The following is a 13680-nucleotide window of genomic DNA, read 5'->3' as shown; positions in this document are numbered from 1 at the left end:
CCAGAAATAAAGCAGCACAAGTATCACCTATCAGGAAAGACTTTAAAGGAAAATTGATTCTTACCTGCTAATTTTCATTCCTGAACCTCCACAGATCAGTCCAGACTCCTGGGTTTTGCCTCCCCTCCAGCAGATGGAGTCGGAGAGTTTCACAGGCACCACCTCTTAACCCGATGTGCCACCTACAGCGTCTCAGTATTACCAAGTACCCAAGCATAAAAAGTCAAAAAGATTTCCAATACTCAACACCATCGAATTCCCCAAAACAAGCAGAGGAAAGAGTAAAATTTATAATGCAATTCAAAAACGCTACTGAAAAGATTAACGAGAAACCTGTGCCATTCTCCAGAGTTATTCAAGAACAAACACAGATCGAGTGGATTCTCAAACTTCTCTCCACCACTGGGCGGGATTCTGGACTGATCTGTGGTACTACAAGAACGAAAATTAGCAGGTAAGAACCAAAATTTTCCTTTCCCTGTACGTACCAAAGCTTTCCTAACCGGGGTGGGACTGAGTCCTGCCCAAAGGACACTTTCACCAAAGCTGCAAACATCCGGAGCCCAGACGTTCAATTGGTAGTGTCTGGCAAATGTATGTAAAGACTTCTGCAAGTCTCTTGCGGTGACACCAGTTGGCATTCTGCCCAGGACGCCGCCTGGGAACAGGTAGAATGAGCCCTTAACTCCTCCAGGATAGGACGACCATGACAAATATATGCGGACCAAATAACCTCCTTCAACCACTGCGCAGTTGTGGTCATAGACGCTTTGACTCCATAGCGCAAAAAGGTGGTGATCTGACAATCTGAAACTGTTAGTGACCTCCAGATTCTACAATAAGGTCCTTCTGACATCCAACAGTTAATTATTGTGTGCGAGATGCACCAACCTCGCAATTTATTAAAGCCAGAAGCTCCACTGACTGATTTAAGTGGAACGCTGAAGCTACCTTTGGCAGAAAACACAGAACCGTCCTCAGAGATACCCCAGAATCCAAAATCCACAAAAAGGGTTTTCTACATGATTGAGCTTCAAGCCCTGACACCCTTCTGGCTGAACAAATCGCCACAAAAAATAAAAACCCCAAAAAACCACATACCTTCAAAGACAGATCTTATGGTGGCCCTCTTCAAAGGCTCAAAAGGCACCTCACACATGCCCTTGAGGATCAAATTAAGGCTCCAAGAGAGGCACACCTGACAGACAGGGGGATGCAAATGCTTCGCCCCTTGGAGAAATTTACCACATCTGGATGTGCAATTAGGGCTGTTCCATGAACCTTGCCTCGCAAGCCAGGGCAGACACTTGCACTCTCAGGGAACTAAAAGACAAACTTTGGACAGGCCTCTGCAAAAAGACCAGAATCTGTGCCACCAAAGCTCAAAGATCAACCCCTGCTCTATACACAAAGCCTCAAGCTCTCCAAACCCTGACATATGCCAAGGAAGAAGTAGTCTTACAAGCATGCAACAGAGTAGAAAGGCTGAAGAGGGTAAGGCTGTTCAGCTTGGAGAAGAGATGGCTGAGGGGGGATATGATAGAGGTCTTTAAGATCATGAGAGGTCTTGAATGAGTAGATGTGAATCGGTTTACACTTTCGGATAATAGAAGGACTAGGGAGCATTCCATGAAGTTAGCAAGTAGCACATTTAAGACTAATCTGAGAAAATTCTTTTTCACTCAATGCACAATAAAGCTCTGGAATTTGTTGCCAGAGTATGTGGTTAGTGCAGTTAGTGTGGCTGGGTTTTTGGAAGAGAAGTCAAACAACTGCTATTAATCAAGTTTACTTAGGGAATAGCCACTGCTATTAATTGCATCAGTAGCATGGTATCTTCTTGATGTTTGGGTAGTTGCCAGGTTTGGCATCTGTTGGAAACAGGATGCTGGGCTTGATGGACCCTTGGTCTGACCCAGCATGGCAATTTCTTATGTTCTTATGTCCTCAAGATCTCTTTTCCTTCTTAATTGCTTCCTTTCTAAAGCCAAGTTGCAAGACAAAAGCAATCTGCTTGATCTAAAAATATAGGGCTCTGGCAGAAGCTTTGGCAGATGGCCCAATCTCAAGGTGCCATCCACTGCTAGACTGACCAAATCTGCAAACCAAGGCCTTTGTGGCCCCTCCAGAGTCACAAGAATCACCTTTCCTGGATGGACCTCTATTCTCCTCACAACTTTTGACTACAGGGGCCATGGTGGAAACACAAATCAGAATGTCGTGCAGTCAAAGAAGAACCAGAGCATCAACCCCTTCTGTGCCGTGCTCTTCTCCGTCTAAAGAAATGCCATATGTTGGCATTCCTCTGAGGAATGCCCCATCTGTGAGAAATTAGGGTTATTGCCTCCTCAGAGAGCTCCTATTCTCCCAGGTCCAAACGTTGCTGGCTGCGAAAATCCACTTGCAAATTGTCAGATCCTGCTATGTGCGAGGCCACTATCTAGGCCAATTGTTGTTTAGTCCAGGACATCAGCAACTCTGCTTCCAGAGCCAACCACTCAGCTCTTGGTACCTCCCTGGGTGGTTGATGTAGGCCACTCATCACATGATCAGATAGGACTGACTGCACAGTTGCAGGGCCAATTGTACCACTCTCGTTTCTAGGTAATTGATGGACCAGGCCAATTACTCTGCCAACCATTGCCCTTGCACCAACTGGGACTGACAGCTCTCTAACCAGAAAGACTAGTGTCAGTCAACCATCCACTGTGGCACCTCAAGGTCCACCCCTCAGTACAAATGGTTCCGGCCAAGCCACTACAAAAGACTGGATATGGCAGACTCTGTAAGCGGTAGTGGAAGACGAAACTGCTCCGAAATCTGATCCCAGCAGGATAGCAATGCCTTCTGTAGAGGTTTCATATGGACAAACGCCCACGGGACTAACTCCAAGGTCAAGGCCATGGAACTGTGAGGACCTGCAAGTAGTCCCAGACCCTGGGCACTCAGGCCTCCAACAGGCTCCGAACTTGAGTCTGCATCTTGACAATCCGCTTCTGTATGAGAAAAGCCTTCCCCACTCGGGTACCGAAGCATGCACCCAAGAACTCCAGAACCTGCGAAGGAGGAAGGACAGATTCACTATAAGTTACACATGTACAAACCTACAAGACAATTACGATCAACAGACAAATGCCTACTGGAAATCCCATCCATCAGAACAACCAGCCTTGCATTAACAAGGAAAAGAGCATTCTCAGTTATTGGTCCAATCCTGTGGAACTCTATACCTGACTATCCAGATGACACCGAATCACAACGAATTTAAAAAGATGCTAAAAACCTTTTTATTTAACGATGCTTACAAATACAATATCTGAATCTAACTCAATGATATCTGCCTACCTAATAAGTTTTATTTTGTTTTTAATACGTATGTACATTTTCTTTTGTCATTATGTATGTAAATTTGTAAACCGCCTAGACGGACACGCAAGTGCCCATATGTGCGGTATATAAAAAACTTTTAAATAAATAAATAAATAAAAATAAGAACATAACATAAGAAATTGCCATGCCGAGTCAGAGCAAGGGTCCAAACCCAGCATCCTTTTCCAACAGAGGCCAACCAGGCCACAAGAACCTGGCAAGTACCCAAACACTAAGAAGATCCCATGCTACTGATCCAGTAATAGCAGAGGCCATTCCCTAAGTCAACTTGATTAATAACAGTTAGTGGACTTCTCCAAGAACTTATCCAAACCCAGCTAAACTAACTGCACTAACTCCATCCTCTGGCAACAAATTCCAGAGCTTAATGGTGCATTGAGTGAAAAAGAATTTTCTCTGATTAGTCATGGAGTGCCCCTTAGTCCCATTATCCAAAAGTGTAAAATAACCAATTCACATCTACTCGTTCAAGACCTCTCATTTTAAAGACCTCTATCATATCCCGCCTCAGCCATCTGTTCTCCAAGCTAAACAACCCTAACCTCTTCAGCCTTTCCTCATAGGGGAGCTGTTCTAACCCCTTTATCATTTTGGTCGCTTTTCTCTGTACCTTCTCCATCACAACTATATCTTTTTTGAGATGTGGCGACCAGAATTGTACACATCCCAACGATCTCAGACATTGCACCACCATGTCCACTGCTTGTCTGCAAAGGTCTTCCAACTTCGCCAGGATGAGCCAATCGTCCAGATATGGGTGGACCAGCACACCCTCCTTTCTGAGGGCTGCTGCTGCCACCATCATCACCACACCTTGGTGAAGGTCCTCGGGGCTGTCATTAGGCCGAATGGGAGTGTGCAAAATTTAAAACTCCTCCCCAGGATCATTAACTGGAGGTACTTTTGATGGACTGGGTGAATCCCTATGTGCCGATATAACTGTCATAAGAACAAAAGAACATAAGAACATAAGAAAATGCCATACTGGGTCAGAGCAAGGGTCCATCAAGCCCAGCATCCTGTTTCCAACAGTAGCCAATCCAGGCCATAAGAACCTGGCAAGTACCCAAAAACTAAGTCAAATGCAAGGAAGCCAAGAACTCCCTGTTTCTATAAACAGACCTCAGAGTCTTCATCCGGAATGGGAAACAGAGCTACGTTAACATTTTTTTTACATCCGTAATTGGACGAAGTGTTCCTTCCTTTTTTGGCACTAGAAAATAAATGGAACACCCCATCCCCTGCTCAACCTGGGGGATGGGAATAATTGCCCCAGCATTTGCAGCTGCAGTATGGTTTGCTGAATGATCAACTTCTTTTCTGCCGAATAAATTCTAAAGCGTAGCCTTGTCCTATCATCCTTAGAACATACTGGTCCAATGTGATCTTGACCTACTCCTCGTAAAAATAAGCCAGACGAACCCCGATGACTAACAGAAGAGTGGGCTGGCCTCACCTCACTGTGCGTGCTTGGCTCTCCCACTACCCCTGGCCGGAGCTGTCTCGGCCCACTCTGTGCCCTCAAAATGGCTTGCTCCAGGACTGCAACCTTATGGTCCTGGAAGAAGTGCGAATGAGGTCATACAAAGCATCCATAGCATAAGCCACACAGCCTCCAATCGCTCAGCCTGTTTGACTCCTAGGGTGACATATCTCTGGCACTCTGCAACTGTTGTATCCATCTCAAACTAGCCCAGAGCATGAAGCCGCTACACATAGCTGCCCAGATATCCAGAGCAGACACCTTGAAGATCTTGACATGTACCTTGAGCTTCCTGTCCTGCAAATCCTTAAGAGTTGCTGCGCCAGCTACCAGAATGGCGGTCCTTTTTGTAATAGCTGAGACCAAAGCATCCACCTTCAGCACCCTCAAGAGCTCCAAAGCATCTTAGGACAAAGGATAAAGCTTAATAGTCCTGCTAAACTCAAGGTCAGTCTCTGGAGTATCCTACTCCCTGACCACCAGCTCCTTAACAGACTTGTGAAAAGGAAAAGTCCTGGCGGGACCTCTAAAGTCAGTCATGACTAGATCCACTTCCTCCAGGTCAGCCTGGTTCTGTGGAACAGTTATTCCCAATTCCACCAGGACTGGCAGGAACAGGGGTCTGAAACAGGTGAACCACCTTGGCATCGTTACCTTCTATCATCTGGACTTGTTGCATCCTCTTCCAGATCCTGTGGGCATCAAGAAGGATCAGCATCGGGAGAACTATCCCCAGATGGTATTCCTTGATCAAAGTTCTCCAAGGAACCCTTGGTTACCCCTGAACCAGAAGGACCAAGGACCCCCCCTAATCCTAGTGGCCCCCAAAAATCTGGATTCTTCCTCAGGGGAGATTCTGCCATCCTCTGCTTAAGAAGGGACTGCTCTGTGGCCTCTAAGGCTAAAAATGCCTTGTGAATCAACAGGACAAAGGTGAAAAAAAGGCTCCATCAGAATCCTCCTTCAGAGAATCAATCTCCTCCTCTGACTGCCTCCTCTGGGCCCGTCAGGCCTCTTTGGAGCTGAACTCAGCTGGAAAAAGCTTGGGTGGGAGATCCCATCCCCCACTGCAGGCTTCCCCTTAGTGGCAAATGTATTCAAGATGGCCACCGTTCCTATGCTCAGCGGGAACAGATTGTTGGCCCCTCACACTGCATCCTTTAGCCCAGAGCCAAGCTGCTGCTGCAGTCCCTCCCAATGTGCCCTAGGGCAGAGCTAGGACCAACTCTGCTTATGATATGAAGCTCACATCTAACCCCAGACAGGAGTATTTTAGGTACAAGGAGAGTCCCCTACTTGGAGGCAGGAAGAAGATTAGATGACTTCTTGAGGTCCCTTCCAGCCCCTTTACAATAATGCAGAGTACTAGTAGCTGCACTGGTTCTGGAGCCTTTGTAGGCTGCAATATAGATATATTTTTTCAAAAGAAAACAAGCTTTAGAAACCTCACAAGTTATCTTCAGAGATCTGAAAAGGCTTGAGGTGCCTCAAAAGCTCAGAATGCATCTTAGTTTTCTAGTTCTTTACAAATATCTCACATTTGATAGGTTTAATGTGAAACCAGCTTCAGAGGCACGACATTCTACACTCTGCAGAAAGGAATGCATGGCTGGATTTAGGCACATGCTCTCCTCAGCTGCTCTACGATTTGCAAGGGTGAAAATCTACCACACCCAGTCCTCTGCCTATGAGCATCAAACTTAAGTCCAGCCTTGAAGGGATACATGCAGCAACAGAGGGGATTTCCAAAGGGGAGAGAGATCTGGTTGACTTTATATCCTGCATTTTTCCAGCTTACCTCCCACAGAGATAAACAGCAGAGCAGAGCTGACCCCAGCTGATCTGCTGTTGAACCTTTGTTCCTGGTGCTTAATGCCTCCTATCACCATGCACAGACCCTAAGGAAAAACCAAAGCACAGAGAATCAGGAGGAACTAATGCATTTGGTCTCTTCTACACTGTGAACTGAGCTTTAACAAAAAACTTTTAAGTCTCTATGACTGCAGTGGCAGTGTGATACAGTTACTCCTTCAAACTGATCAAGAGAAAATACAACTTTAGGATTCCAAGAGAAACTTTCAAAAATTATTTTATCCCAGAAGACCAAGCCCCTTTCCCTGAACTATAAACCTAGCCGATTGCCAAATTTAAAAATATCCTAGAAATGGATTTTCTAGATCAGTCTGCTCCTGAGTGGAGAAGCAGTAATGTCAGCTGGTCTCCCCATTAACCCACCTCCCAGGGTAACAGATCACTATCACTCTTTGCTGTAAGAGGGAGCAGCCTATAGAGCATAGGACATGGCTTCAGCAGAACTCACAGGGACAAAGAGGACACAGCCCAGCACGGTACCCGTCAAAGCAGACTTCACCACCTCCTCATAGCACAAATTCCCCTCCCGGGCGCCCTTGATAAGCGCGGCGATATAGAACGTCAGCTCGATGATGGATCCAAATGTTGCGTTCACCACAGCACCCAGTGCGAAGCTACTCTGTGCTGAAATACTGCAAGATGCAAAAAGAGAACAGCAAAAGTAGTGAGCGGGGAGAGGGTTAGAAACCCCACAATGTTCACCAGGTTCAAAAGCTGCAATACTAGATAAAGATTTGCCAGAATAATCAATGTGTTAGTTTGTCACCATTCTTTAGTCTTACTCCTAAGTCTCATCTTTTTTTAATTAAACACCACAAGTACAAATAAGGTATAAACCCAATAAGCATGCACAGGCATGGAGGAGTGTTCTTGTGGACATGGCAGCAGGAAAGTCAGGAACTAACTTCCACACCAACGCACAATGTCCTACCTGTGAGATACGTGGTCAGGCAGACATGATCTCTGTAAAAGGAGTTCTTGCTATACTTTGAACAAAACGTCTGCGAGGCTAGGCTCAGAATACCATGGGGGTTTCAAAGCACAGAAACAAGATTGTTGAAAGTCGCTTATCCTACGTGCATGTACGTTAAGTATGTGGTGCCACCACATGGGTAACTGTGCATAGACAGGCGAGGCATTCCCAGGGGCAGGGCTGAAGAGGCGTTGGCACTTAGATGATCACTTTTGTAGATTCCAAGAGTACATGTGTATGTTCTCCTGGAAAAAGTAACACGCATAGCGGATGCAAGTCTATGTGCACTTTTTCCCCTTTGAACGTTGGCAGAAAAAGTACCCACAGACTACCCTTCTGTTCGCAGTCTGAAAGATGTCCCCTAAACGTAGGGGGTAATACCACAAAACAAACTGCTGGGCCAAAAAGCAAGCAAGCTGGGCAATCCAAGGCAAAAAATTGTTGTGACCAAGCCACTAAAATGGCCCTGGAGAAAATATTTTAGATTAAGTACTATTTTGAGGACCTGCATTACTAATTTGACTGAATTAGCTTAATGGGATACATAATGTGTACACACTGCTTCTGCAGTCTCCCGTTTTCCACCCCTAGAGGAAGCAGCCTGCAAAATGCACAGCAGGGCTCTGTCATTGGACTTCTGGGTTTCTTTACTGTGTCTAAGTGCACCACGTGCTGATTTTCCTCCTCTTGTTTTATGTTTTTACATCAAGAATATGTTTTGAAGAGGTCCACACGTTTAATATGGTCACGCCACGTTTTTAAAATGTTTTCTTGGAATGTACAGCTGTTCACCCTGGTTTAAAATCAAAACCAACAGGGTAAATCTGTCTATGAAGGGGAATTTGCAAAAACTGAGCACCAGCAACTCCTTGGGAATGAAAGGGCAAGAATACAAAATTGGGATGGAACCTCAACTTTTCTTTTGCGCTGCTACCTGATCTACAGTGCTTCTGCTTTAACCTCAGCAACATGACGTCTGCCTGTAGGGTCTGCTGCCCAGAGAGGACTGGAGCCACATGCCACAAAAATGGGAAAATTGGTTCTTACCTGCTAATCAGATCAGTCCAGACAAGTGGATTTTGTATCCCTACCAGCAGATGGAGGCAGAGAAACAAAGACTTTGAGGCACTGCTACATAACCTAGAGTGCACCTGCAGTTCCTCAGTATTAACCTGTACCCAAGCCAGATTAGAATCAACCTCTCCAACAATTTTGTAAATAAGGGGGAAAAAAAGCACTTAATCTGAATAGGAAACCCCTGAGCATAGTATAACTACCAACAGCCCAAGGGATAACAAAATCACCAAGCCATCTTCTGAAGACTCTGAATATGTACAACTTGACTATTCTTCCCAGAAAGTATGCCATAAAAACAAAAAAACCACAGACTTGCCACCGAGTCTTGAGCAAAAAATACACAGGGATGGGTCTGAAAAGGACCCCCCCCCCCCCTACACACTTTCTTCTTCAAGGGATGCCTCACCTGGAGCCTGAACATGCAAACAGTAATGGCGAGAAAGAATGTGTAAAGATGACATCACCGCTCTACAAATCTCGTGGCAACACCAACTGACACTCAGCCCAAGAAGCTGCCCGCGCCCTAAGAGGGCGCACGCTATCCATCCGGAATTCCTTCCTTTGCAAATGTAGGCCGAGACAAATAGTTTCCTTTGGCAAACTCGCTATTGTGCCCTTGTAACCCTTTTTTGCACCACTAAACACACAAACAAATGATCCAACCACCGAAAACAGTTGGTGACTTTTCAAAAACGCAACAGCGCCCGACAAACATGCAAGAGATGGAGCTCCCTGGACTCAGACAATTCAGCTAAGTTGGGAAAGCAGGAAGATCTACAGTCTGACTCACATGAAAGGAAAAGAAAAAAAAAGTAACCTTAGGAAGGAAGGAGGAAACAGTATGCAACGACACTCCCGACAGATTCTCAGAAAGGCTCCTTACAGGAAAAAGCCTGCAGCTCTGAAATTCTTCAGTCTGAACAAATCGCCACCAGAAAAACTACCTTCAACGAGGTCCACAAAGCACCCACAAGGCTAAGTTCAGAATCCATTCCGGTCACAACCTATGTACCAGCGGACACAGATTGACCCCCTTGAGAAACTTCATGACATCCGGATGCGAGGCCAACGACCTCCCTCAAAACTTGTTGTAAGACAACCCAAGGTTGCCACCTGAACCCAGAGAACTGAGAGCCAAGCCCTTGGAAAGGCTGTGTTGCAGAAAGGCCAACACCTTCAGGATATCCACCCACAACAGGTCAATATCTTCCTCCACACACCAGTTGTTGAATATGCTCCAGACCCGGACATACACCATAGACATGGCCAGCCTCCTAGCCTGAAGCAAAATGGAAATCACTGGTCCAGAGTAACTTTTCAACCTCAAAAGCCTCCTCTCAAAAGCCAAACTGCGAGACATAAGTGATCCGCCCAATCCAAGAAAATAGAGCCTTGTCTTAATAGCCCCTGTACACAAACCAAGGGGGCGAGTCCACTGCAAACTGAAACAAATCCGTGAACCATGGTCAATGCAGTACTCTGGCGTGACCAGCGCCATTTGACCTGGATGTCTCTCAATGCATTGTAATACCCAGCCTTTTAGAGGCCATGGAGGAAACACATAAGAAGAATCCCTGCGGGCCACAGAAGAACGAGAGCATCTATGCACTTGGCTCAGACTGACTGAATAACCTTGACACCTTGGCATTGCTTGTGGTTGCCATCAGATCCAGACCTGACTGCCCCAACAGGACTGGATATGATCGAAGGCTTTTACTAACAGCTCCCGTTCTCCAGGATCCAACTTATCTGCTGAGACAGTCCACCTGCACATTGTCCACTCCTGACATGAGAAGCGGCTATTCCTTTCAAATGAAGCTCCGCCCAGACAAAGCTCCTGAGCCTCCTGGGCTATTGTGTGACTCTTCATCTCCTCCTGCCAATTGATACATTTCACTGTAGTGGCACTGTCAAACTCTGACCATCTGTCTGCAGATCAGTGGGAGAAACCCCACCAATGCTCTGTGCACCACCCTCATCTCCAACAGTTTGATTGATCCTGCCACTTCCACTGGTGACCACTGACCACAGACCGCTCCTGGCAGACTGCTCCCCAACTCTTGAGGTTGGCATCTGTGGTCACTGCCACCAAGCTCTGGGAGTTCCAGATCCATCCCCTTTTCCAAATTTGGCCAAAACAGCCACCGCGAGAGACTGGACCTGGAGGCCCCCAGTAGCAGCAACCATCGATGAAACTCCTCTGACATTGGATTCCACTGCAAAAGCAGCATCCCCTGTAGCGGATGCATGTGAGCAAAAGCCCAAGAAATCAAATCCAAAAGGTAGATGCCATCGACCCCAGGACCTGAAGATAATCTCAAGCTCTGGGGACAGCCATCCTCAGTAACTGTCTCACCTGAGCATGCAACTTCTGAATCCTCTTTGAAGTGAGAAAAAACAAAAAAGCAAAAAACAAAAAAACCATTTTCCAACATGAGTATTGAATCTCGCCCCAGGTACTCCAGCATTTGGGTGGGGCACAGGTGACTCTGCCCAATTGACCACCCAGCCAAAGGATTGCAACAGATCCTGCAGCCTTGCAACTGTAGATACTCTTCTCCCGATTTTCCTCGAATCAATCAGTCATCCAGGTAAGGATGAACTAGGACCCCTCCCTGTGGACAGCTGCGCTACCACTATCATCACATTTGTGAACGTGCATGGTGCTGTTGCCAAACCAAGCATGAGGGCGTGAAACTGGAAATGCTGCCCCAGGACCACAAAAACATGTAGGAGTTGATTCTCTGCTCAGATGAGAATGTTGAGATAGGCTTCCATCAAATCTAGAGACACCAGACATTCTCCTTGATGAACTGTCGCTATCACAGTCCACAACATTTCCACTATCTTTCCGAAAACAGAAATGAGATAGAAAAGTCTTGCATGCTGACTTCTCCTCCGGCAGCTTACGGCCCTTTGATTCTCCCAGCACCTTGATCAACTGCTCCAAGTCCTCCCCAAAAAGCAATTTTCACTTGAAGGAAAGATTACCTGGTCGGGATCCACCAGCACCAGGGTCAACCCTGGGCCCCACATCCTGGCCATTCAGGTCAGAGTCCTCCAAATCACCAGGATCTTCTGAATGATCCAGGCCCAGGCAGCGAAGGTCCCCTGACCCACTAGTCAAGGAGATGTGGTGCCTTTGCAGCAGTATGAACCTGAGGACCTGAAGATCGCTTAGGCCCCCATTCTCCCTAGCCAGAAATGCTTTGTGCATAAGGAGAACAAATTCAAAACCCCATGTCCTCCTCCATCTAATCTAGGACTACCATGATCCTCCCCCCCCCCCCCCACCTCCTATGCTGAAGCAAATGCCAGCAACAATGGGGGGGGGGGGGGGAGAAATATTCCTCATGCCATGCCTCCGTTCTCCTCCTAGCCAATGCTTTCCCCTTCACTGCAAGGCCCTCCAGATCCCCTGCCGAGTCAGACACTGGGCCCTAGGGTCGAGTGGACCTACAACCAGGCTCTGTCTCCCCCCCCCCTTCCCTGCCCAATGCACAATCGCAGCATAAAGCCGCTGAATTAAGTTGCCCCCAAAGACACCTGCAAAATGGCGCCTTTGCCAGCGGCACTATTTTGGGCACACGTGGTCAGACCTGCAATTCACTGCATGGTCGCGAACCCGAGGAGAGTAAAGCAACAAGGGCTAGTGAGGGAAAAACGACAGTCCAGCTGAGCCCCCGACTCCTTGAGCCAATGGCTGCGAGTCGCAGACCCTGCAAAGCTGCTTACCCCAGCTCTGGCCTGCTCGGAAAATGGCCAAACGCTGCTGCTCCTCAGCTTCTCTTTTTTAAAAACGTAGAGGTAGAAGCAGCCCAGCAACAAGAAACCCACAGCAGAAAGAAAGACTTCTTAGAATACTTTCCTGCCGCTGGTCAGGTTTCTAGGAAGAAGTCTTCAGGGATGCAGAGGGAGCCAGGACCCCCGGTTGTCAGTTCCCTGGAACCGCTGTGGGTCAAGCTGCCCAGGGATTTCCAACCCCCTGCTTGCCCGGCCTATGAAGGAAAGTAACACCTCAGGGAGCATCTCTACTTTTTTTTTTTATTCCAGACTGCAGATCTGCACTTCTACCATCTGCTGGAGACAGAAATACTAAGGGATTGCAGGTGCACTCTAGGCTAAGTAGCAGTGCCTCAAAGTCTTTGTTTCTCTGCTTCCATCTGCCAGTAGAGATGCAAAACCCACTTGTCTGGACTGATCTGGGGTACAAACATGAATCAGGACATCTGGCTTCAAATCAAGGTGGATCCACCTCTGATCTGCTGCTTCATAGCCACAGAAAAATTAATACCAACACTCCAACCCCATTATCCTTAAAACAAAGTTTTTCAATCATTTAAAATGCTTTATTAAACACAGACGGCTGAACAGAAGGGGAGTAAAATGTTCTAAGGTTTGTGGGGGGTTTTTTTTAAATAAAATTTGCTCTATTTTTACCAGAAGGCTCCCTGGGGAATGCAGCGACACATACAGCAGCTTGCCGAGCCACTCCCCTCCCACCAGCACTTCTTAGAGGTACAAGCTATCTACTCATGACCCGTGCAAGACTTATCCCTGGAGCGAGTGTCACAACCCCCATTTCTGGTCAGTGTCATGTTCAGCTAGACCCTCTCACCCTAACAGCCCTCCTCAAATAGCAATGCCAATTCAGCATGGCAAGGATACAGTAGGCCAATGATCCTATAGGATATCCCTCCAGTGATATAATTATGGTTGAAGGAGTGACATGCTGGACTGTCAATGTACATGTTTTCCTGTGAGATTTTGTGTGAATACATTTTTATTGAGCAGAAAAGGTACATAAACATTTGGTTTACATTTGTCCCTGATGCATCCAAGGCAATCTTGACAGAGCTTCAGAATTTCCAACTTTAATCCAAAT

The 13680-nt window shown here is 46.7% G+C and overlaps 1 protein-coding gene across 3 annotated transcripts in view; it reads right to left on the bottom strand.

Moving 5' to 3' along the window:
- LOC115099191 (putative cation exchanger C521.04c) overlaps positions 1-13680 on the bottom strand; it is a 104017-nt gene that overhangs the window by 25389 nt on the left and 64948 nt on the right. For all 3 annotated transcript variants that reach the window (XM_029616620.1, XM_029616621.1, XM_029616622.1), the window contains 2 exons: positions 7194-7377; positions 6672-6771 (listed from right to left, as the gene is read on the bottom strand). In XM_029616620.1, coding sequence (XP_029472480.1) covers positions 6672-6771; positions 7194-7377 — 284 coding nt within the window. The remainder of the gene's footprint in view (positions 1-6671; positions 6772-7193; positions 7378-13680) is intronic.

The sequence above is a fragment of the Rhinatrema bivittatum genome, chromosome 9 (genome assembly GCF_901001135.1).
Source record: "Rhinatrema bivittatum chromosome 9, aRhiBiv1.1, whole genome shotgun sequence".
NCBI classification, from domain to species: domain Eukaryota; kingdom Metazoa; phylum Chordata; class Amphibia; order Gymnophiona; family Rhinatrematidae; genus Rhinatrema; species Rhinatrema bivittatum.
Note: the sequence above shows the minus strand (reverse complement) of the source record. Positions and strands in the feature narration are given on the sequence as shown.